The sequence below is a fragment of the Anomaloglossus baeobatrachus genome, chromosome 7 (genome assembly GCF_048569485.1).
Source record: "Anomaloglossus baeobatrachus isolate aAnoBae1 chromosome 7, aAnoBae1.hap1, whole genome shotgun sequence".
Lineage (NCBI taxonomy): Eukaryota > Metazoa > Chordata > Amphibia > Anura > Aromobatidae > Anomaloglossus > Anomaloglossus baeobatrachus.
The window spans coordinates 19846512-19869787 of NC_134359.1; the positions used below are offsets into that span (position 1 = coordinate 19846512).

At 49.8% G+C, this 23276-nt stretch overlaps 1 protein-coding gene across 1 annotated transcript in view; it reads right to left on the reverse strand.

Moving 5' to 3' along the window:
• Positions 1-1042: 1042 nt before the first annotated feature.
• ANKZF1 (ankyrin repeat and zinc finger peptidyl tRNA hydrolase 1) overlaps positions 1043-23276 on the reverse strand; it is a 28409-nt gene continuing 6175 nt past the window's right edge. Inside the window, exons 9-16 of the mRNA XM_075317116.1 lie at positions 22048-22143; positions 21738-21881; positions 20484-20597; positions 18288-18555; positions 18089-18200; positions 17477-17644; positions 16704-16777; positions 1043-3513 (exon numbers count right to left, since the gene is read on the reverse strand). Of these exons, the coding sequence (XP_075173231.1) occupies positions 3387-3513; positions 16704-16777; positions 17477-17644; positions 18089-18200; positions 18288-18555; positions 20484-20597; positions 21738-21881; positions 22048-22143 (1103 nt within the window). The 3' untranslated portion in view covers positions 1043-3386. The remainder of the gene's footprint in view (positions 3514-16703; positions 16778-17476; positions 17645-18088; positions 18201-18287; positions 18556-20483; positions 20598-21737; positions 21882-22047; positions 22144-23276) is intronic.

The window sequence follows — 23276 nt, forward strand, 5'->3', positions numbered from 1 at the left end:
GCGAAGCCGGGGCCTAAATTTAAGCGATGCGGCCAGCGCGCAGGCACCATCGGCGCGGTTCTCAGGCGACAGCCAGAGAACCGGCCGGAATGTCACAAAAGTTACACAGCACACTTTCCCACCATAATAAAGTACCGGGACCCCCCGAATATAAACGTCTCAGGTACTTAGCTTGCTGAGACGCAGGGTTCCAAGTCCCTGGGGATGAGTGCTCCGTCCAGCAGGATCCTGAAGGGCTGCGGATGGAGACCGGTCTCCTGCAAAGCAAGGAGGACCGTGCTGGCTCCCACTTCAAGCCAGAGGGATGGTGAAGGAGCGCGGCATGTAAGGCTCCAGCCTTGTAAATCAACCTTAACAGCACCGCCGACACAGTGGGGTGAGAAGGGACATGCCGGGAGTCCAGGATTGGACCCGCTTTTCTTCAAAAACTTTCCAAAAATGAAAAATCAGATGAGAATGCATGTGTGGATGTGTGCCTCCTGAACACAAAGCAATGAACTGGCTAGATCTTGTTATCCAGGGGGTGTATATGCTCAGAGGGAGGAGCTACACTTTTTAGTGTAGTACTTTGTGTGTCCTCCGGAGGCAGAAGCTATACACCCATGGTCTGGGTCTCCCATAGGAACGATAACGAAATAAGACACATGATAAACCTAGATCAGTCAACAGCAGCATGATGATGGTTTCCAGTTGGCGATATGTTGTTTCCTTTATTCTAAAAAGTAGCAAATGTAATAAAACACTGACCCGGAAATTCGAGCTCCATTCCCGGGATTACAGAGGCCATACTATGTCTGCAATGGTTCCCCAATGGGGGGGAGGGAGAGTTAAATGCAAACTTTTCACCATTACAAAAAAAATAAAAATTGTGGAATGGGCTGTTTACCACCGATCATTTCCAGATCAACAGGAGTCATGCACATGACCAATTATACTGAGCAGCAAAAGAAAGCCCCTGGATCAGGCAGGGGGTGCAACATTATCGGCATCGGTCACCTCCTAATTCACATGAGCCATTGGTTTCCAGTCATAAGTTACTCGCACTACTGTATACAGGTTTATTTTATTATGTAAAATCCAATTAGTTAACACCATTATTGCATCCGGATTATTGGCAGACGGCAAATACAATGAGGTCAAACGTTAAAAAGTGGCATCATATCATTCCTGTATGAATGGCGGACGTGATCCCGCTCTGCGCCCGCTGCGTCTGACCCTACAGTCAGCACCATACACCGGGAAAAGCTGCTGGTGTGTATATTAAAGGGGCGTTCTCAGAATTCAAAGCTATCACCTATCTGTAGGATAAAAGACGATGTACTAAATGCCGGGGGTCTGGCAGGCGGCAGCTCCGGGGCTCCCATCTATAGTAAGAGCTATACTCCATGGAGGATACTTCCAGATTTTGGGAATGCCTTATTAAGGCCCTGTGCCCACACTGCAGATTTTGACGCAGATTTTCAGAAATCTGCATGTCCATTGTGAAGCCAGCAAAGTCTATGACGATTCAGAAGTGCTGTGGCCATGTTAAGGATTTTTCTCTTGTGGATTTGGTGCAGATTTCTTTTTTTTTCTGCACCAAATACACAAGGGAAAAATAAGCAGCGTGGGGTCAGCACTTCTGAATTGTCAGACTTTGCTGGCTTCACAATGGACATGCAGATTTTGCAGCAGATTTGTGAAAATATGGATCAAAACTACACAGTGCGGGCACTGTGCCTCAATGTATACATGGGAATTTACGCTCCTGATTTCCTACCCAGAAATGTCAGTGTTTCTAACACCAGCAAAGTTGGAGATTGGAGAAAAAAAATCCATGCAGGAACTGATCTCTGCTGCGTATGTTACATCTGTGGTGTTAATTTATGTAGTGGATTGTTACCCTGTGTGCTGCTTCCACAGCAAAAATTGCAACAGAATCCTTCTGTAATTTGGCAGCAAATTTTTGATACTTTTTTTTTTGCATTCATGTGGGTGTAATGTTTGGGGTCTGTTGTGTTGTCTGTTATTCTGCACTTTCCAACACATAAAGCCATTAAAAAAAGACCCTAAATTTCACATGGTGCAAAGTTTTTGTTTTTTTCCTCCTCCCCTATGGCTACCGTATGCACCAAGAAGACTTCTGGCCACCATATATCGCACATCCTGGCATACAATCTGCATTATATGGTGGCCAGCAGTCTTCTCGGTGCATGCTGTCACTGAACAGCTAAGACACAATGTGCACAGATGTCACACCACGGCCCCCCGAAGAAGATAGCGAAACGTGCGCGTCGGGGCACGTTTTTCTCGGTCTCCACCTTATTCCCCATGGGTGAGTTATGACGGGATTCTAATAATAATGTTATGATACTGCTTATATCTTCCTGTCTGTTTTGAACTGGTACTTTGACCCATGACCTGCTCCCAGATGTATTGTATTCTCCTTTTCACAAGTGTATCCTTGTACTATATCCCATATGCTACATGTTTCTATATCTAGACATATGATGCATTATGTGTTGTGTTTTTGGGGCAATTTTTGATCCAACACTGGGGCTTGTCTGGGTCATGGCATCACTTATCTTGACTCTACTCCCCATATGGGAGGTGGACCTACGTGTTTGAACATCAGTGACACCCTTATGAGCCTGATCATTGTCTGATGTCATTTCTTTTGGTACTGGTTTTATGTCACTTTTTTGCTATTTATCTATTTAAAAAACACTTTGTTACATTTGCAAAAAAGTTGTATTGATTTAATTTTCGATTGGTTGGTCCCATTGTGACCATGACTACCTTTTCCCTGGGTTCTCTCAGTCTGCATACATTTTGCTAGGGTGTAGTCTGTATACAATGTTTGACTTAGTGTCACATCTTGCCCTCATCCTCATAATTTACAATGTGCACAGAACCCAAGTAATGGGTCCAAAGATGAACGGCATCATCTGCTGGCTAAGGTATCGCTAGAGGGGTTGTACACGATAAAAAATATATATATTATAGTGCTGTGGTTCCTCTTTTCCCAAAACCAGCCACCCCTGTCCATGGATTGTGCATCCTATTACAACTCAGCCCCATTAATGAGATTATGCCTCAGCTCCAGTTCCGCACATGACCAGAGGCAGGAGGGGGGCGCTGTTTTTTGGAGGCAGCAGCAATTTTTTTTCTTTTTATATCTATACAGAAAGGCATTGTGATTCTCATGAGCTTTGTAGTCTGTTAGCAGCAGCCGCCCAGGGATCCTCTGCTCCTGCTCCCGGCAGGTTATAGTCCACAGAGGAAGGACTGGATCTCTGCCACTTGGTACAATCATGGACGATAAGACTGCAGCGGTGAGGTAAGTGGCTTTGTAGTATTGCACGGACTCTGCCTCGACCACGGCGGCTCGTTTTCAGACGTGGCGGCTACTTCTGGGACTTGGCCGCTTGCCCTCGCCGATGTTCTTGTAAACAGCGTGTGGTGCAGAAGGAGAATTCAAGGTACTCAAAGGGTATTTTTCCTAAAAGCGATTCCCCGCACTGCCAGCAGCGCCTGCAACACAAAGCAAAATGTCACTACGTAGGGGGAAAAAAGAGAATTTTGTTTACTTACCGTAAATTCTTTTTCTTATAGTTCCGACATGGGAGACCCAAACCATGGGTGTATAGCTACTGCCTCCGGAGGACACACAAAGTACTACACTCAAACGTGTAGCTCCTCCCTCCGGCTATATACACCCCCTGGATGACAATCTACCCAGTTCAGTGCAAAAGCTGAAGGAGGACATCCACCCATAAGTAGAGAAAGAGTAAAACTCGGAAAGACCAGAACTCTGTCTACTAACAACAGCCGGTGAAACACACGGAACAAAATGAAGGGAATTTTGTTTACTTACCGTAAATTCCTTTTCTTCTAGCTCCAATTGGGAGACCCAGACAATTGGGTGTATAGCTACTGCCTCCGGAGGCCACACAAAGTATTACACTTAAAAGTGTAAGGCCCCTCCCCTTCTGGCTATACACCCCCCCCGTGGGAGCACGGGATCCTCAGTTTTAGTGCAAAAGCAAGAAGGAGGAAAGCCAATAAACTGGTTTAAGCAAATTCAATCCGAAGGAATATCGGAGAACTGAAACCATTCAACATGAACAACATGTGTATACAAAAACACAGGGGCGGGTGCTGGGTCTCCCAATTAGAGCTAGAAGAAAAGGAATTTACGGTAAGTAAACAAAATTCCCTTCTTCTTTGTCGCTCTATTGGGAGACCCAGACAATTGGGATGTCCAAAAGTAATCCCTGGGTGGGTAAAATAATACCTCATGATAGGGCCGTAAAAACGGCCCCTTTTCTACAGGTGGGCAATCGCCGCCTGAAGGACTTGTCTACCTAGGCTGGCGTCCGCCGAAGCCTAGGTATGCACCTGATAATGCTTGGTAAAAGTGTGCAGACTCGACCAGGTAGCCGCCTGGCACACCTGCTGAGTCGTAGCCTGGTGCCGTAATGCCCAGGACGCACCCACGGCTCTGGTAGAATGGGCCTTCAGCCCTGAGGAAACCTGAAGCCCTGCAGAACAGTAGGCTTCAAGAATTGGTTCCTTGATCCACCGAGCCAAGGTTGACTTGGAAGCCTGCGACCCTTTACGCTGGCCAGCGACAAGGACAAAGAGTACATCCGAGCGGCGCGGAGGTGCCGTGCGGGAAATGTAGATTCTGAGTGCTCTCACCAGATCCAACAAATGCAAATCCTTTTCACATTGATGAACTGGACGAGAACACAAAGAAGGAAAGGAGATATCCTGATTGAGATGAAAGGAGGATACCACCTTGGGGAGAAACTCTGGAATCGGGCGCAGAACCACCTTGTCCTGGTGAAACACCAGGAAGGGAGATTTGCATGACAGCGCTGCTAGCTCGGACACTCTCCGAAGAGACGTGACCGCTACTAGAAAGGCCACTTTCTGTGAAAGACGAGAAAGGGAAACATCCGTCATAGGCTCAAAAGGCGGCTTCTGGAGAGCAATTAGAACCCTGTTGAGATCCCAGGGCTCTAACGGCCGCTTGTAAGGAGGGACGATATGACAAACCCCTTTTAGGAACGTGCGTACCTGAGGAAGTCGTGCTAGGCGCTTCTGAAAAAATACAGATAGCGCTGAGACTTGTCCCTTGAGGGAGCCGAGCGACAAACCTTTTTCCCAATCCGGATTGCAGGAAGGAAAGAAAAGTAGGTAATGCAAATGGCCAGGGAGAAACCCCCTGAGCAGAGCACCAAGAAAAGAATATCTTCCACGTCTTGTGGTAGATCTTGGTAGAGGATAGTTTCCTAGCCTGTCTCATGGTGGCAATGACCCCTTGAGATAATCCTGAATACGCTAGGATCCAGGACTCAATGGCCACACAGCCAGGTTGAGGGCCGCAGAATTCAGATGGAAAAACGGCCCTTGAGACAACAGTCTGGCTGGTCTGGTAGCGCCCACGGTTGTCCTACCGTGAGATGCCACAGATCGGGGTACCACGACCTCCTTGGCCAGTCTGGAGCGACAAGGATGGCGCGGTGGCAGTCGGACCTGATCTTGCGTAGCACTCTGGGCAACAGTGCCAGAGGTGGGAACACATAAGGGAGTTGAAACTGCGACCAATCCTGAACTAAGGCGTCCGCCGCCAGAGTTCTGAGATCGAGAGACCGTGCCATGAAGGCTGGAACCTTGTTGTTGCGCCGGGACGCCCTTAGGTCGACGTCCGGCATCCCCCTGCGGCGACAATTTTCCTGAAACACGTCCGGGGGAAGAGACCATTCCCCTGCGTCCATACCCTGGCGACTGAGGAAGTCTGCTTCCCAGTTTTCTACGCCCGGGATGTGAACTGCGGATATGGTGGATGCCGTGCCTTCCACCCACGTCCGAATCCACCGGACTTCCTGGAAGGCTTGCCGACTGCGTGTCCCTCTTTGGTGGTTGATGTATGCCACCGCTGTGGAGTTGTCCGACTGAATTCGGATCTGCTTGCCTTCTAGCCACTGCCGGAAGGCTTGTAGGGCAAGATACACTGCTCTGATTTCCAGAACAATGATTTGAAGGGTGGACTCTTGCTGAGTCCACGTACCTTGAGCCCTGTGGTGGAGAAACACTGCTCCCCACCCTGATAGACTTACGTCTGTCGTGACCACCGCCCAAGATGGGGGTAGGAAAGACTTTCCTATTGACAATGAGGTGGGAAGAAGCCACCACGAAGAGAATCCTTGGCCACCTGAGAAAGGGAGACGTTCCTGTCTAGGGACGTCGACTTCCCGTCCCATTAGCGGAGAATGTTCTATTGTAGTGGACGCAGATGAAAACTGCGCGAAAGGGACTGCCTCCATTGCTGCTACCATCTTCCCTAAGAAGTGCATGAGGCGTCTCAAGGGGTGCGACTGGCCCTGAAGGAGAGATTGCACCCCTGTCTGTAGTGAACGCTGTTTGTCCAGCGGAAGCATCACTTTCGCTGGGAGAGTATGAAACTCCATGCCAAGGTATGTTATCGATTGGGTCGGGGTGAAATTTGACTTTGAAAAGTTGATGATCCACCCGAAACTCTGGAGAGTCTCCAGCGCAACGTTCAGGCTGTGTTGGCATGCCTCTTGAGAGGGTGCCTTGACAAGTAGATCGTCTAAGTAAGGGATCACAGAGTGACCCTGAGAGTGCAGGACTGCTACTACTGCTGCCATGACCTTGGTGAAGCCTCTTGGGGCTGTCGCCAGACTGAAAGGCAGGGCTACGAACTGAAGGTGTTCGTCTCCTATAACGAAGCGTAGAAAACGCTGGTGCTCTGGAGCAATCGGCACGTGGAGATAAGCATCTTTGATGTCTATTGATGCTAGGAAATCCTCTTGAGACATTGAGTCGATGACGGAGCGGAGGGATTGGATCCGGAACCGCCTGGTTTTCACGTGCTTGTTGAGCAGTTTTAGGTCCAGAACGGGACGGAAAGACCCGTCCTTTTTTGGTACCACAAATAAATTGGAGTAAAAAACCTTGACCTTGCTCCTGAAGAGAAACAGGGATCACCACCCTTCTGCCTTTAGAGAGCACACCGCCTGCAGAAGAGCATGGGCTCGGTCGGGAGGCGGAGAAGTTCTGAAGAATCGAGTTGGAGGACGAGAACTGAACTCTATCCTGTACCCGTGAGACAAAATGTCTCTCACCCAACGGTCTTTGACCTGTGGCAGTCAAATGTCGCAAAAGCGGGAGAGCCTGCCACCGACCGAGGATGCGGAGAGAGGAGGCCGAAAGCCATGAGGAAGCCGCCGTGGTAGCGGTTCCTCCGGCTGCTTCCTTTGGGCGTAACTGAGCCCGCCAAGAATCTGAACTCCTCTGATCTTTTTGAGTCCTTTTGGACGAAGAAATTGGGACCTGCCCGAGCCTCGAAAGGACCGAAACCTCGACTGTCCCGTCCTCTGTTGGGGTTTCTTTGGTCTGGGCTGAGGTAAGGATGACTCCTTATCTTTGGATTGTTTAAGGATTTCATCCAATCTCTCACCAAACAGTCTGCCACCAGCAAATGGCAAACTGGTTAAGCACTCTTTGGAAGCAGAATCTGTCTTCCATTCCCTCAACCACAACGCTCTGCGTAAAACCACGGAGTTGGTGGACGCCACTGCCGTACGGCTCGTAGAGTCCAGGACAGTATTGATAGCGTAAGACGCAATGCAGTCCTTTGAGAGGTTAAGGACGCTACTTGCGGAACAGATGTACGCGTGACAGTGTCAATTTGCGCAAGACCAGCTGAAATAGCTTGGAATGCCCATACAGCTGCGAATGCAAGAGCATACGACGCGCCGATAGCTTCATAGATGGATTTCAGCCAGAGCTCCATCTGTCTATCAGTGGCATTTTTAAGTGAAGCCCCATCTTCCACTGCAACTAAGGGTGTAGCCGCAAACTTGGAGATTGGAGGATCCACCTTTGGACACTGGGTCCAGCTCTTGACCCCGTCAGGGGGAAAGGGATAGCGTGTATCCTTAAGCCGTTTGGAGAAACGCTTATCAGGATAAGCGTGGTGTTTCTGGACTGCTTCTCTGAAATCAGAGTGGTCCAGAAAGGCACTGAATTTACGCTCGGGGTACTTGAAATGAAATTTCTCCTGCTGTGAAGCTGACTCCTCCGCTGGAGGAGCTTGGGGAGAAATACCCAACATGTTATTGATGGACGCTATGCGATCATTCACTATGGCGTCACCATCCGGTGTATCCAGATTGAGAGCGGTCTCAGGATCAGAATCCTGATCAGCTACCTCTGCCCTGTCTTACAGAGAGTCATCCTGTTGGGACCTTGACCAGTGTGATGAAGACGAGGGTCGCTCATAGCGAGCTCGCTTAGGCTGTCTGGGACTGTCGTCCGTGTCAGAGCCGTCACCCTGGAATGCATGGGACACCTCCGGAGCCCGGAGCTGTTCCAACTGAGGGGGACCAGGGGACAGTGATTCAACCGTGCCCATGGTCTGAGTTACTGGTCTAGACTGCAAAGTTTCTAGGATTTCAGTCATAGTCACAGATAATCTATCAGCCAAGCTGTAAACTCTGTCCCCGTCACCTGGAGAGTATTCACAGGTGGTTCTCCCTGGGTCACCTCTAGCAGAGGCCCCGGCCGAACAAGTGCCACAGGGGCCGAGCACTGCGCACAATGGGGGTCAGTGGAACCTGCCGTAGAGTAGCCCCACATGCGGTACAGGCAGCATAGAAAGCATGTGCCTTGGCACCCTTGGTTTTTGCGGACGACATTGTCTCAGAGCAATCCAAGAGGGTATATAGTGAAGAATCACCAGCGCCAGTATGTGCAATGTATAGCATAAAAATACAAATGAATATTGCAGCACAAGTGGGGTAGGCACCAGAGGTGCCGCTTACCGCCCGCTGAAAGCGGGTGTGTGGCGCTAGAATCCCGTGCCTGGATCTCCCATAACTTGTCTCCCCTCCTCCAGCTCAAACAGCACGTCAGGAATGGCTGCCGGCGTTCAGTGAAGAGGGGCGGACCGTGGGCGTGCCTCAGACGAAGAGCGGGAAACCAGCGTCCTACTGTGTTCAGTGTGAGGGCTGGAGCATGTAATGTAGACTCCAGCCCTCGGCGCTGACGTTCTGCACAGCGTCCCGCCCCCACCCTGACTGGCAGGCCTGGAGGCGGGAACGAACGAACTAGGCCGGAAAAGCCGGGGACTCGATTTATAAGCGCGGCCGCCGTAAAAGCGCGGCCAGCGCGGAAGTCCCCGGCGCACCACAAGTCCCAGCCGCGTCGCAGTCCCAGCGGCCGGCGCGACCGTTCGCCATAAGCCTACTCACTCAGCTAAGCTGAAGTGAGGAAATGGCACAAGCGCAGCAGCGCTGATGTCCCCGGCGCACTAACACACCCAGCAATGCTGCGGTGTGCGCGCGATATGCACGGGGACACAGAGTACCTTAACGGAGCAGGGCCTGTCCCTGACGATACTCAGCTCCATATCCAGCGGCTTCTCCAGGGGCTGCGGATGGAGCACGGTCTCAGTGCCTGGAGACCGGTAAAAATCCCACTTCATCCAGAGCCCTATGGGGATGGAGAAGGAATCAGCATGTGGGCTCCAGCCTCCGTACCCGCAATGGGTACCTCAACCTTAACAAACACCACCGACATAAAGTGGGGTGAGAAGGGAGCATGCTGGGGGCCCTGTATGGGCTCTCTTTTCTTCCATCCGACATAGTCAGCAGCTGCTGCTGACTAAACAGTGGAGCTATGCGTGGATGTGTGCCTCCTTCGCACAAAGCTTGAAAACTGAGGATCCCGTGCTCCCACGGGGGGGTGTATAGCCAGAAGGGGAGGGGCCTTACACTTTTAAGTGTAATACTTTGTGTGGCCTCCGGAGGCAGTAGCTATACACCCAATTGTCTGGGTCTCCCAATAGAGCGACAAAGAAAAACTGCCAACAGGCAACAGGGAGGGTGCTGGGTCTCCCATGTCGGAACTATAAGAAAAAGAATTTACGGTAAGTAAACAAAATTCTCTTTTTCTTTACCGTTCCTTATGGGAGACCCAAACCATGGGACGTTCCAAAGCAGTCCATGGGCGGGAAATAAACCAAACTGAGAAGTAGGCAAAACCTAACTTCACAAATGTGTGACAGCCGCCTGAAGAATGCGTCTGCCCAAGCTCGCATCTGCCGAAGCATGAGCATGCACCTGGTAGTGCTTCGAAAAAGTGTGCAGACTAGACCATGTGGCAGCCTGACAAACCTGCTGAGCCGTAGCCTGGTGCCTGAAAGCCCAGGAGGCACCGACAGCTCTGGTCGAGTGCGCCTTAATCCCCGGCGGGGGAGGCACCTGAGAACACTGGTAGGCATCGGAGATAGCCGACCTGAGCCAACGAGCTAGAGTCGGTTTAGAAGCAGCGAGACCCTTGCGCTGACCCGTGGTTAGCACAAAAAGAGATGTGCACCGCCTAAAAACAGCGGTGCGTGACACATAGATTCGGAGCGCCCGCACCAAATCTAAGGAGTGCAACGCCTTCTCAAAGCGATGCACCGGGGCCGGACAAAGAGAAGGCAATGAAATGTCCTGGTTAAGGTGGAAAGGAGACACCACCTTAGGGAGAAAATCCGGAGTCGGACGAAGAACCACCTTGTCTTGGTGAAACACCAAAAAGGGGGATTCTGAAGAGAGCGCAGCCAAATCCGAAACTCTCCTGAGAGAAGTTATGGCTACTAGAAAAACAACTTTCTGTGAAAGTCTAGACAAGGGAACTTCCCTGAGAGGCTCAAAGGGGGGTTTCTGTAAGGCCGTGAGGACCAGATTAAGGTCCCAGGGATCCAAGGGCCGCCGGTAAGGAGGAATGATGTGAGATGCGCCCTGCATGAAGGTGCGCACCTGAGCCAGTCGGGCGATACGCCGCTGGAACAATACCGACAGAGCCGACACCTGTCCCTTGAGGGAATTGAGGGACAGTCCTAGCTGTAGACCGGACTGTAGAAAAGACAGGATGGTCGGCAAGGAGAACGGCCAAGGAGCATGGCCGGACGAACGACACCAGGACAGGAAAATTTTCCAAGTCCTGTGGTAAATCTTGGCCGAGGAAGACTTCCGAGCCTGAGTCATGGTGGAGATGACCTCAGAGGGAATGCCTGAAGCCGTCAGGATCCAGGACTCAAGAGCCACGCCGTCAATCTGAGAGCCGCAGAATTCTGGCGGAAGAACGGACCTTGAGAGAGAAGGTCTGGGCGGTCCGGGAGACGCCACGGCACCTCTACGGACAGACGGAGCAGGTCTGGGTACCACGCTCGCCTGGGCCAGTCCGGAGCAATGAGCATGACTCGACGGCCCTCCATTCTGATCTTGCGCAGAACCCTGGGCAAGAGCGCTAGAGGGGGAAACACATAGGCCAGACGGAACTGAGACCAATCTTGAACCAGTGCGTCTGCTGCGAAGGCTTGAGGATCGTGGGAGCGAGCCACGTAAACCGGAACCTTGTTGTTGTGCCGGGATGCCATTAGATCTACCTCTGGAGTGCCCCACTTGCGGCAGAGTGATTTGAACACTGACGGATGCAGGGCCCACTCGCCGCCGTCTACGGTTTGACGGCTGAGATAATCGGCCTCCCAGTTTTCTACGCCTGGGATGTGGACTGCAGATATGGTGGACTTCGAGTCCTCCGTCCACTGGAGGATTCGTTGAACCTCCAACATCGCCAGACGGCTGTGAGTCCCGCCCTGGTGATTGATGTAGGCAACCGCTGTCGCGTTGTCTGACTGGACTCGGATGTGCTTGCCCACCAACAGGTGGTGAAAGGCTAGGAGAGCTAGAAACACAGCTCTGATCTCCAGCACATTGATTGAGAGGGCTGATTCGGACGGAGTCCAAGTGCCCTGTGCTCGGTGATGGAGAATTACTGCTCCCCAACCGGAGAGACTGGCATCCGTGGTGAAGATTACCCAGGACGGAGTCAGGAAGGAGCGTCCCTGTGACAGAGAGAGGGGCCGAAGCCACCACTGAAGAGAGCTCCTGGTTTGTGGCGACAGAGCCACCAGCCTGTGCAAGGAAGAGATCCGCTTGTCCCAACAGCGGAGGATGTCCAGCTGCAGGGGACGCAGATGGAACTGGGCAAAGGGAACCGCTTCCATTGACGCCACCATCTGACCCAGCACCCGCATGAGGTGTCTGATGGAATGACGGCGGTGCCTCAGTAGAGAGCGTACCGCCAGACGAAGAGACTGCTGTTTGACTAAGGGCAGCTTCACAAGTGCCGGCAGAGTCTCGAATTGCATCCCTAGGTACTCGAGTTTCTGGGTTGGAATCAGAGTGGACTTGGGCAAATTGACAAGCCACCCGAACTGGACTAGAGTGGCGAGAGTGAGCGAGACACTCCGCTGGCAGTCTGCACTGGATGAGGCCTTGACTAGAAGGTCGTCCAGGTAAGGAATCACTGCCAACCCCTGGAGGTGCAGGACCGCAACCACTGCTGCCATGACCTTGGTGAATACTCGAGGGGCCGTGGCTAGGCCGAAGGGGAGAGCCACGAATTGGAAATGTTCCTCTCCGATTGCAAAGCGTAGCCAACGCTGGTGCGAAACCGCAATAGGAACATGCAGATAGGCATCTCTGATGTCGATGGATGCCAGAAAATCTCCTTGGGTCATTGAGGCAATGACCGATCTAAGAAATTCCATGCGAAAGTGCCGCACCTGAACGTGCATGTTGAGAAGCTTGAGATCCAGGATGGGCCGGAAGGAACCGTCCTTTTTGGGGACTAGAAAGAGGTTTGAGTAGAAACCGCTGAACCGTTCCCGGGCGGGAACCGGAACAATTACACCGTTGGCCTGCAGGGATGCCACGGCCTGAGAGAAGGCGGCGGCTTTGGAGCAGGGGGGGGCGGACAGAAAAAATCTGTTTGGCGGGCTGGAGGAAAATTCTATCCTGTAGCCGTGGGAGATGATATCCCGCACCCACTGATCGGAGACGTGTTGAAACCACACGTCGCCAAAGTGGGAGAGCCTGCCACCGACCAAGGACGTTGCTGGCGTAGCCAGATAGTCAAGAGGAGGCTGCCTTAGTGGCAGCGGCTCCTCCGGTCTTTTGAGGACGCGGCTTTGCGCGCCAGTTGGGTTTACGATCCTTGGCTGCGGTAGTGGACGAGGTCGAGGGCTTAGAGGCTGACCAGTTAGAGGAACGAAAGGAACGAAAATTCGATTGGTTCCTGCTCTGGACCGGTTTCCTGGCCTTAGTTTGCGGCAAGGAAGTACTCTTTCCGCCAGTAGCTTCCTTAATTATGTCATCCAGCTGTTCTCCAAACAGCCGGGACCCAGCAAAAGGGAGACTCGCAAGGTACTTCTTAGAGGAAGCGTCTGCTTTCCACTCTCGAAGCCACAAGATCCTGCGGATCGCGAGGGAGTTAGCGGAGGCCACCGCCGTGCGGTGAGAAGCCTCTAGGATGGCAGACATGGCATAGGATGCAAAAGCCGAAGCTTGAGAAGTTAAGGCATCCATCTCAGGAATAGAGTCCCTGGTGAGTGAATGCATCTCCGCCAGAGAGGCAGAGACTGCCTTAAGAGCCCATACTGCCGCAAAAGACGGGGAGAACGAGGCTCCTGCCGCCTCAAATACAGACTTGGCCAGAAGGTCAACCTGGCGGTCAGTGGGGTCCTTAAGAGAAGTGCCATCAGCCACAGCTACGACTGTGCGGGCTGAGATTCTGGACACCGGAGGGTCCACCTTTGGGGACTGGGCCCATTCCTTAACCACCTCTGGTGGAAAAGGGAAACGGTCATCTGAACTACGCTTCAGAAAGCGTTTGTCAGGACAGGCCCTGGGCTTGTTAACAGTGGTCTGAAAGCTGGAGTGGTTAAAAAACATACTTTTAGCTTTCTTAGGAGAGGTAAACTGGTGAATCTCTACCAGAGAGGTTTGTTCCTCTGACTCTGGTGGGTTGAGGTTCAGAACGGAGTTAATGGACGCAATCAAGTCACTAACATCCGCATCACCCTCAGACAAATCAATGGGGTACATAGAAGTAGCGTCTGAGCCCACAGTAAACGAATCCTCCTCGCCCTGCACCTTGGCACGTGAATCAGAGCCGTGGGACGAGGGAGGAGAAGGGTCCCTGCGTCTCCGTTTAGGGGGACTGGGACCTAGAACATGCTCTGAGGGCTCCGCAGAGCTCTGAGCAGCAGAGTCACCCTGGGAAGGGGTTTGATGCATGGAAAGCAGTGTCCGGGACAGCTGCCCCATGGAGTCGGCAAAAGACTGGGAAATAGCTTGTGAAAAAGATGCTACCCAAGCCGGGGGCTCAGCCACCGGGGCCGGAGCAGCCGAGGAGACCCCTGAGGAGGCTCCAGGCTGAGACACAACCATATTAGCACAGGCATCACAATGTGGGTATGTGCTCGGCTCTGGCAGAATGCGCTTACATGCAGTGCAAAAAGCATACATGTTTGCAGCCATGCTCCGGGTGACAGACATGCTGCTGAGGTGGAAGCTCTGCAGCAATAAAACACTCCTGTAGAATGCCTGAAAGTGTATATAAAAAGCCCACAACCAGAGGTTGTGGCTTACCACACCACTCTCTGTGTGCCCTCCGGATTCCACAGCTCCAAGTCCCAGTGAAGCGACAGCTCTCCCAAAACAGCAACAGCTGCAGCTCCCAGCGCCGTCCAGTGTAAGAACGCTGAGAAAATGGCGCTGGGAGGAGGAGGGGGGGCGTGTATAAGCCCAGGAGCGGGAAAAACGGAGGGCAGAGAGATACAGGACGAGATACAGGGGAGGGCACATCTCCCCAGAGAGGAGCGTCCTCCCCTCTGCTGGCCGTGCGGTGGGCGGCGCCGTATGCAAAACATGCAGGGAGCCGAAAACGAAACTAGGCCCAAACTGAAGCCGGGGCCTAGATTTCAAAACGCGGCCGAGCAGCAGGCACCTTCGGCGCGGTTCTCAGAGGAAACTCCCAGAACCGGCCGAAATTTACAGTAAAGTTACAACACATACTGTCCCCCAAATAAAAGTACCCGGGACCCCTGAAAAACGTCTCAATACTTAGCTCTTGAGACGCAGGGCCATGTCCCTGGAGAGGGGGGTAAACGCTCCTTCCAGCAGGGACCAGACAGGGCTGCGGATGAAGCCGGCCTCCTGCAAGCAGAGAGGACCGTGATGGCTCCCACTTCAAACAGAGCCTCGACAGAGGATGCGAAGGAGCTCGGCATGTGAAGGCTCCAGCCTTATTAAAGTCAACCTTAACAGCACCCCGCAGAGTGGGGCGTGAAGGGACATGCCGGGAGTCCAGACTGGACCCGCTTTTCTTCCAAATCTTTAAAAATAAAAATGAAAAAATATCAGAGAATGCAAGTGTGTGTGACCTCCTGAACACAAAGCATTGAACTGGGTAGATTGTCATCCAGGGGGTGTATATAGCCGGAGGGAGGAGCTACACGTTTGAGTGTAGTACTTTGTGTGTCCTCCGGAGGCAGTAGCTATACACCCATGGTTTGGGTCTCCCATAAGGAACGATAAAGAAAAACAATATCTAAACTTTATAAAATCTTTTTCCGTCTTAGGTCAGATTTTTCATTATTTCATGTCTGCAGCTACAGACAGCGGTTTATCTCCCGCTGCTGTCAGTCATGTCTCCTAAAAGTTAGTTATGTCAAGGGAGAAATTTAGGTAAGACTGCTAAAGGAGTGTTTGTTCAGGGCAAATCCAAAGGACTGGACCAAATTAGCTATCTGCGCAGATATTATGAGACTCAATAATCAATGAACACAGGACATGTTCTCTGGTTGAGGCCAGGCTTGCGTCTGAACTCGTGTATTCCATTGCTCAAGCATTAACACACCATTTTAGCCTTGATACATATTTACAAACCTTCTCCATTTGCTCACACATACTGATAAAGAATAATTAGGGGGGGGGGGGAGTGCATGAGATCATACATCATCCCCGATGGTACACTTTGAAGACGGTAAGCGAAGATGATATTCTGTAGGAGTGATGCATGGGAGTATGGGATCACCCGCCTCATCCTACAGATATTACATATTACTGGGCGGCACGGTGGCTCAGTGGTTAGCACTGCAGTCTTGTGGTGGCTCAGTGGTTAGCACTGCAGTCTTGTGGTGGCTCAGTGGTTAGCACTGCAGTCTTGTGGTGGCTCAGTGGTTAGCACTGCAGTCTTGCAGCGCTGAGGTCCTGGGTTCAATTCCCACCAAGGACACCATCTGCAAGGAGTTTGTATGTTCTCCCAGTGTTTGCGTGGGTTTCCTCCGGGTTCTCCGGTTTCCTCCCACACTCCAAAAACATACAGTTAGGGAGCTTAGATTGTGAGCCCCAATGGAGACAGTGATGCCAATGTATGTAAAGCGCTGTGGAATTAATAAAATTATTATTATTACATTCCTTCTCCTGTGAATTTTACTGATAAGGCTCCCAATTAACTTAATGAATATCTCCCTTGTTCATAGTTCGTTCATTTGTACCTTGGCTTCATCATCTTGTTGGTTAACCCTTTCCTGAACATACAGCTTAGAATCATATTATGGCGTCTGTGCGATTGTCATATAGACACACAGATAATTATGCAATGACATCTATATTTTGATTATTTACATACACAGATAATCTTATTACATTTAAACAAACAATCTATAGCCCAGGCTACCTTCACAGTTACACACTATCCTCCGCTGTCTGGAGCTGAATTTAGCTTTAATCATAAATGGAAAAGAACACACGTAACTCCAAAATGTATCTGGGGGTGCAGACCGTCCTCACCTGACGTTAGTCGCTGCCGTCTCTTTGCTGACGCTCAGCTGTGCGGCCAGTCTACGCTCCGCTGCCATCGCTCTCTGCAAGAGACACAAAAGGGGGAAATATTTAGAAAGTGTATAAAGCGGGTCTGTTTTTGCTACACACGCCCTTGTCTATGTTATAAGGATCTGTGTGAAACTCATGGTCTTCTCAGCCTACAACACTATGGCCTCCACCTAGACGCTCCTTCTCTTAGGTCTATGGCTTCCAATAGAGTAGAGCAAACATTTTTGCAGAGCCCAGGTCCGGTGCTCACATTGATTCAGGTCAGTGAAAACTTCCTCAGCCGCCACTCAACTGGATGACACAAGAAGTTACGACACCCCTGGAGCGTCAAAACCGGGACCTATTAATCACAAGAGGTGCACAGGATGGCAGTATTAGAGTGCCGACCAAAAGTCTGCACTGCTCAGGTTTCTTTTTTTGCTCGCCGCTACCTTTTAGTGCTTCCCTACGTATTGGGTGCAGTCTGTAAGTGTACAGAGCAAGGAATAGCAATTGTAAGTGATGTCATTAAGGAAGAAGGTCCCGGCAGGGCACTACTTAGAATCAGCGGGGGTCAAAAGCAAGAAAAAAATGCCCTGATAAGAAATATCTGGAGTTGGAAAATTAACCAGCAGTATTGTCTATGGTCATGTAGACAATAGCTAAAAATGTCCTGAATAATAAAGCTCAAACACGTGGTACACAGAGGGTTAATAGGGTCAGTGTTGTGCACTGTGCCAGGCATACGTCACCTTCTCACGGTCACTAAGAGCCGCAAATCTCTTCTTCTCAGCCTCCTCGGCCTCCCTTTTCAGCCTCTCTTCTTTGTCGTCTTTCTCCTTCTGCTTCCTCTGTGCCCTCTGCGCGCGTTTCTTCTCCGCCTTGCGCGCCTCCACCTCCTCCAAAATTGGTCCAGGGATCTAGATTCAGTACAGGGGATTTATCAGCATCTGGTATTGATAGACTGGAAATCTAGAACTGTTCTCTCCACATTTCAGTGAAGTCCTGATATTAACCCCTTAACAACCATTCACCATCTGTACATAACAGTCGTGAAAGGACCTTTGCAGTTTCATTTTTTTTTTTGCATTGCTGCTTTAAAGCGCCTAAAATACAGCCAGGTCTTTAGGACTGAAATTCTTGTGTTTTTAAATAGTTAACAGCGCAGATGTGCAGCCGCCCCCTCAACTGAGATGAATTTACAGCAGCGATCGGAGCTAGCTCTGGTCACTGCTGTCAGATGCCAGCTGTGAGCCCGCTCCATACATCCCACACACAACCCATGGAAATATATGTCACAGGTCCTTAAAGGGTTAAAGAGCTTGTCTAGGATGGCGGAGACCCCGGCGGTGGCAGCTACACACCTGCGACTTGCCATAGTTGTACTTGTCGGGGTTTTCTTCTCTGTACTTGCGGAAACTATTCCGGGTCCGTTTGTCGGCAGATAAAGAATATGGCGTCTGGGCGTTGGAGTCCCTGAAGAGAGATGAAGAAGTGTAAAATCTACCAGGTATATAAAAAAAAAAAATGTATATGTATGTAACCTCAAATCTAGACCCTGACCTGAGTGTAGGGTCCCAGCCGGCGTCCATCAGCAGACAGGCCACCTCCCCGTGTCCTGCAGACGCCGCCACATGGAGCAACGTGCGCCGCTCCACCGCCAGGTGCTCATTCACCAACCTCTGCACAACCTCCGGGGAGGAAAGTCTGGGACCGGAGGAGTCATCAGAGGAACCGGGTAGTCCATCCTCTAGCAGCTGCTTAGCGGTCTCAGTATCTCCGGTTTTGCAGCACGTGAATAAGACGTTACGTATCCTGGAGAGTTCATCACCTGAGGAGGAAGAAAATGATTCGTCACTTATCACCGAAGAAAGCAATGGACAGTCACATAGTTCTCCTGGGGAAGGCGCAGCAGGAGCAATGTGCGAATACAGAGCGGGCACAACAGGTGGGGGCGAGCTCTAGTCTGGCTCATGCTTTGTGCAGACACTGAACTAGCAGGAGGCGATGGATCGTGTGAAGTCAGCACAGTGTTGGACGAAAAAGCAGAAGGATATGGAAGGCAAATGAGCTACATACACACCGAGCAGCCAGAATATCAAACCACAGACAGGTGAAGGGAATCGCATGGAGTAGGTGACAATGGCGCCTGTCAGGAGCGCAAATAGGAGAAAGTGAACAAACAGAACCTGAAATTAACATGTTGGACGGGCAAGAGTAAGAATCTGAGCGAACAAGACAAGATCCATGTTTTGATGGGGGGGCGGGGGACACCCATTATGCAGCCAACCCTGCAAGGGGCGCTCCCCGGCCGGCATCGCAGGGGCGCTCCCCAGAAAACGCCGCATAATGTGGGGTGCTCCCTGATACACAACCAGCATTGCGGAGATACACGTCCGACATTGAGGGGGCGTTTCCAGATACACTGCCAGAACTACACGGGTGCTCACCGATACACGGCAGGCATGGCGGAGAGGGAGGCTCCCCGATAGACGGCCGGCATCGCAAGGGGGGGGGGCTCTCCCCAACCAATACACGGCCGGCATTGTGGCAGGGGTGCTCCTCGATACACGGCTAGCATCACGGGGGCACTCCCCAATACACGGCCGGCATCGCATGGGCACTGCCCAATACACAGCCAGCATCACAGGGGCACTCCCCAATACACGGCCGGCATCGCATGGGCACTGCCCAATACACGGCCGGCATCACAGGGGCACTCCCCAATACACGGCCGGCATCACAGGGGCACTGCCCAATACACGGCCGGCATCACAGGGGCACTCCCCAATACACGGCCGGCATCACAGGGGCACCCCCGATACACGGTCGTCATCGCAGGGGCACTCCCCGATACATAACCAATTTGTTAATTAAAAAGCCTCATCCTGAGAACGAGACTCCATAGCATTTGATGGACGTCGTGGGACATTACACCATTAAATTACAAACTTTGATGACTTTTCTTCATAAATTGGTGAACGAGGGCGTGTGTGAGGGGAGTCTTTATTCAAATAATTTATTATTTCCTGTGTCTGCGTTTTTTTTTACTTTTTCCTTACTGGGTTAATAATGTGGGTATCTGATAGATGCCTCTCCATTACTAACCCCTGTGCTTGATACCAGCTGACATTACATAGCTGACATCAACTCCCCAAAATATTACCCCGATTGCCACCGCAAGACAAATCAGGAAGAGGCGAACAAAGCTCCAGAACTGGCATATCTATTTGGATGCGCCACTTTTGGGGCGGCTGCGGGCTGCAATTTTTAGGCTTGGAAGGGAACAATAATCATGGACCATCCCAGCCTGATAATACCAGTCCCCAGCTGTCTGCTTATCAAAAAATAGGGGGGGCCTCACGTCATTTTTTAAAATTATTTATTCCGTATCCACATTTGTTTGCAGGACAATTATCCTGCTCTTACCTCCATTTTGCTTCCTTTTGCAGCCCCCGAGCCCTTACTACGACCATCTCACTGCCCAAAAGTTTGTTTCCCCATTGAATTATGAGGGGTTCGGGTACTGTACCGAACTTTTAAACTAAAGTCCAGCTGAACCTGGAGACCCCAAACATCCACAGGTCTGCTCATCCCTACTGAGGACACTTCAGAGATTATGAGAGGTCCACGTCTGATGATGGCACAGGGGCCTGTCACAATATCAGACCGGTGGCTCTAATGTCCTGACTGATCAGTGTGTAAAAGTCTAAACTGACATATAAAGGGGACCCCGTCCGTCCGGCGTCAGTGCCGTACCTCCCAGTGCAGACGATGGCTGATGTGTATCATTCTCCCTTTCCTCGGTGGCTGAATCTTCATCCTCCTCATCTGGTTCGGTCCTTGGAGATGTGACATTGGGCCCGGATGCACCTAGAAAACCCAAACACTCACATCAGACGTCCTTCCACCATACCAAGGGTAATGACCCCAAAAAGAGTGAAATGGGGTCAAAATGTTCTCTGCAGCCCAATATGCCGGAGAGAACGACCGGAGATCTCAAAGCCAGAAAGAAGCCGCAAACATAAACCAACAGATATATAATATACAAAGGTATATAATGTAACCTTATACAATGTAGCCCTATATAATGTAACCCTATATAATGTAACCCTATATAATGTAACTCCATATAATGTAACCCTATATAATGTAACCCCATATAATGTAAAAATATATAATGTAACCCTATATAATGTAATCCCATATAATGTAACCCTATATAATGTAATCCCATATAATGTAACACTATATAATGTAACCCCATATAATGTAACCCCATATAATGTAATCCTATATAATGTAACCCCATATAATGTAACCCCATATAATGTAACAATATATAATGTAACCCTATATAATGTAACCCCATATAATGTAACCCTATATAATGTAATCCCATATAATGTAACACTATATAATGTAACCCCATATAATGTAACACTATATAATGTAACCCCATATAATGTAACCCCATATAATGTAACCCCATATAATGTAACCCTATATAATGTAACCCCATATAATGTAACCCCATATAATGTAACCCTATATAATGTAATCCCATATAATGTAACCCCATATAATGTAATCCCATATAATGTAACCCCATATAATGTAACCCCATATAATGTAACCCCATATAATGTAACCCTATATAATGTAATCCCATATAATGTAACCCCATATAATGTAACCCCATATAATGTAACCCCATTTAATGTAACCCCATATAATGTAACCCCATATAATGTAACCCCATATAATGTAACCCCATTTAATGTAATCCCATATAATGTAACCCCATATAATGTAATCCCATTTAATGTAATCCCATATAATGTAACCCCATATAATGTAACCCCATATAATGTAACCCCATATAATGTAACCCCATTTAATGTAATCCCATTTAATGTAATCCCATTTAATGTAACCCCATATAATGTAACCCCATATAATGTAACCCTATATAATGTAACCCTATATAATGTAACCCTATGTAACCCGTACTCGTTCCTTCCCGCTTCTTCCTCTTCTTCTTCTTCCTCCTCGGCTGCACTTCGTGTTCCCTTAGATCTAATGTGCTGATCGTCAGCTCTTCTTCCACAAACTCTTCGGGTGCCGGCGTCTCCTCCTCGGATTCATCAGCGACATCTGACACAAAGCACAGACACATCGTCCTAATCTGCGGCAGATCCTATACCATTTGTACATAATTGCCAGGATTGCTCCTCAATAGAGTGGGGGAGGGTAACTATCTGTATGGGGGGAAGCTGGGGACCACCACGGCCTCCATTACACCCCGGATATTAATATTTACCAGTCACTTCTTCCTGTGGTTTCGTTTGTCCGGGTTTTCTAGGCCGCGCTGTTTTCTCTCGAGTTCTACTGATCAGTGACGAGGCCGCGGACTTCTCTATAAAAAGAAAAACTCTTCATTATTTACATTATTTTATACAACAGAACACCAAAAACCTGAAATGTACGATCCCCTCCGACAAAAAAAAGAAAACGTGAAAGCCTCGACTTCAGTTATTTTGAGAGTTTCAAGCTGAATTTTGCTCCGGTTAGTGGAAACAATCAGCAAGCAGGTCACCCCCCACAGCTGAACTCCTATAATGGAAAGGGCATTAGTTGTCCAACATCGGGCGACTGTACTGTGTGCGGTGTAAAGATGAGGATTCCCAGATTGGAAATCATTAGAATGAGCTTTCCCTGGAGTGCTGAATAGTGAGTGCAGCTCTGGAGCATAATACAGGATGTGACTCAGGATCAGTACAGTGTAAGTAATGTAATGTATGTACACAGTGACCGCACCAGCAGAATAGTGAGTGCAGCTCTGGAGTATAATACAGGAGGTAACTCAGGATCTGTACAGGATCAGTAATGTAATGTATGTACACAGTGACTGCACCAGCAGAACAGTGAGTGCAGCTCTGGAGTATAATACAGGATGGAACTCAGGATCAGTAATGTAATGTATGTACACAGTGACTGCACCAGCAGAATAGTGAGTGCAGCTCTGGAGTATAATACAGGAGGTAACTCAGGATCTGTACAGGATCAGTAATGTAATGTATGTACACAGTGACTACACCAGCAGAATAGTGAGTGCGGCTCTGGAGTATAATACAAGAGGTCTCTCAGAATCAGTAATGTAATGTATGTACACAGTGACAGCACCAGCAGAATAGTGAGTGCAGCTCTGGAGTATAATACAGGAGGTAACTCAGGATCAGTACAGGATCAGTAATGTAATGTATGTACACAGTGACTGCAACAGCAGAATAGTGAGTGCAGCTCTGGAGTATAATACAAGAGGTATCTCAGAATCAGTAATGTAATGTATGCACACAGTGACTGCACCAGCAGAATAGTGAGTGCAGCTCTGGAGTATAATACAGGAGGTGACTCAGGATCAGTAATGTAATGTATGTACACAGTGACTGCACCAGCAGAATAGTGAGTGCAGCTCTGGAGTATAATACAGGAGGTATCTCAGGATCAGTAATGTAATGTATGTACACAGTGACTGCACCAGCAGAATAG